At 44.9% G+C, this 2446-nt stretch overlaps 1 protein-coding gene across 2 annotated transcripts in view; it reads left to right on the top strand.

The window, feature by feature from the left end:
- Positions 1-2219, top strand: part of LOC139405678 (oxysterol binding protein-like 3b) — a 127890-nt gene extending 125671 nt beyond the window's left edge. For both annotated transcript variants that reach the window (XM_071148097.1, XM_071148096.1), the window contains one exon: positions 1352-2219. In XM_071148097.1, the coding sequence (XP_071004198.1) occupies positions 1352-1448 (97 nt within the window). In that variant the 3' untranslated portion in view covers positions 1449-2219. The remainder of the gene's footprint in view (positions 1-1351) is intronic.
- Positions 2220-2446: the final 227 nt, after the last annotated feature.

Genomic DNA, 2446 nt, shown 5'->3' with positions numbered 1-2446 from the left:
CAATAGCTCTGATCAAGTTGTAAATTACAGTGCATGGAGAACGGTTCTTTTTTGATTGGAAAACAAAATTAATCTGATGCTTTTTCCACTTGGAATCGGTAGGTTTGCTAGACCTTATTCATAGTTTCCTAGCGCGTAAAAGTGGTCAGAATCCTCCGTATCTGCAGACACACCTCTGCCACACCTTCATGTATTCAATCTCCACCCAAAACGAACATCACGCTATTCTCATGCTTCAGGTCAAGTTCAGATAATTACGTTCCATTTACTCACGCTTAACTCAGGTCGGAATCGGGCCCTTTCTGTAAAAGAGAATACGTACATTTAAATTGAGGGTTCATATAAAGGATAATAACAAAACGTCTTTTAGCAGAATAACATTGGGTCTAGACTTCATTTTTCTTATAAAGGGACCCTGTTCTAATTCATCTCCACAGCTAAACTCCACCTGCATTTATTCCCATGGGGTTTATTAAAGCAATAAGGCAGGAAGGAGGAGGTGTGGTATATGGCCAATATACCACGGCTATGGGCTGTTCTTATGCATGACACAACGTGCCTGGATACGGCCCTTAGCCGTGGTATATTGGCCATATACCACAAACCCCCGAGGTGCCTTATTGCTATTATAAACTGGTTACCAACGTAATTAGAACAGTAAAAATAATTGTTTTGTCATACCCGTGATATACGGTCTCATTTACCACGGCTTTCAGCCAATCATCATTCAGGGCTCGAACCACCCAGTTTATAACACAATATGGATGTACCTATATAGATGTACAAGTACCACAACAGACACACCAGTCATGTCACATGTCCATGGGAACATTAGGTTTCTCCATTTTCAGTAGCTGGTTCTCAGTTTCCATTCACTTCTGTTGGCAGGCTTGTGAGGGTTGAAGGCATAGTTCAAAAACGGTCACATGTTTGTATTTTGTTCATCAGTCCACTGTTTATCCACAAAAATGTCAACAGTCAAGGTTTCAAGAAAGAGCACTTCTAATAAAAAGCAAAAACCTGATGATGATGAGGAGGCTGATGATGATGATGAGGCTGATGATGATGATGATGATGAGGCTGATGATGATGATGATGATGAGGCTGATGATGATGATGAGGCTGATGATGATGATGATGAGGCTGATGATGATGATGAGGCTGATGATGATGATGAGGAGGCTGATGATGATGATGAGGCTGATGATGATGATGAGGAGGCTGATGATGAGGCTGATGATGATGATGATGAGGCTGTGTTTTGCATCATGATCTTTTTGTTGTTGATTCTTTTTAGAAGGTATTTCATTATTCAGTTCAAGTAAAGAATATGTCTTTCTGTTGTCCACAGGAAATCAAAGGACGACACCTGGGTTAGCAACAACACTTACTGGGACCTGAGAAGGGATCCAGGCTTTGCCCACCTGGACTGTCCTGTGTTGTGGTGACCTGAGGAGGGAACCGGGCTATCACCACCTGGACTGTCCTGTGTTGTGGTGACCTGAGAAGGGATCCAGGCTATCACCACCTGGACTGTCCTGTGTTGTGGTGACCTGAGAAGGGATCCAGGCTATCACCACCTGGACTGTCCTGTGTTGTGGTGACCTGAGGAGGGAACCAGGCTATCACCACCTGGACTGTCCTGTGTTGTGGTGACCTGAGGAGGGAACCAGGCTATCACCTCCTGGACTGTCCTGTGTTGTGGTGACCTGAGGAGGGAACCAGGCTATCACCACCTGGACTGTCCTGTGTTGTGGTGCCCTGAGGAGGGAACCAGGCTATCACCACCTGGACTGTCCTGTGTTGTGGTGACCTTAGTGTGACTTTTGTGGCCACTGGTCACACACCTGGGTCATGTTTATTAGGCCCAGGACTGAAACAGGGAGGGACTACCTGAACGTGTGTTCATAAGGCACCAAACGGAAGAAAACAGACTGCAACTTCCAGTCCAATAAGAAACTTTATTTTTTTGTTTTCAGTTGCAAAACGTTTTGCTACGGTGTGCACTTATGAACACGACCCTGTTTGGACTTCCTGTCTGTACTGTGACCCAGGCTGGTTCTGGGGGCTGGAGTCCTGCTGCTCTATCCGTCTCATTGGTTACGCCTCAAATGGCACCCTATTCCCTACATAGTGTACTGCTTTTGACCAGAGTCCTGTGGGCCCAAGTAGTGCATCATACGCTAAAGGGAATAGGGTGCCATTTGGGACGTACGGTCTTGCACATGTCCATCTACTATCCATCATTCACATGTCCATCTACTATCCATCTACTGTCCATCTACTATCCATCTACTGTCCATCTACTATCCATCATTCACATGTCCATCTACTATCCATCATTCACATGTCCATCTACTATCCATCTACTGTCCATCTACTATCCATCTACTGTCCATCTACTATCCATCATTCACATGTCCATCTACTGTCCATCATTCACATG

This window comes from Oncorhynchus clarkii, chromosome 3, assembly GCF_045791955.1.
Source record: "Oncorhynchus clarkii lewisi isolate Uvic-CL-2024 chromosome 3, UVic_Ocla_1.0, whole genome shotgun sequence".
Taxonomy (NCBI): Eukaryota; Metazoa; Chordata; class Actinopteri; order Salmoniformes; family Salmonidae; genus Oncorhynchus; species Oncorhynchus clarkii.
This window is presented reverse-complemented; position numbering and strand designations above follow the sequence as displayed.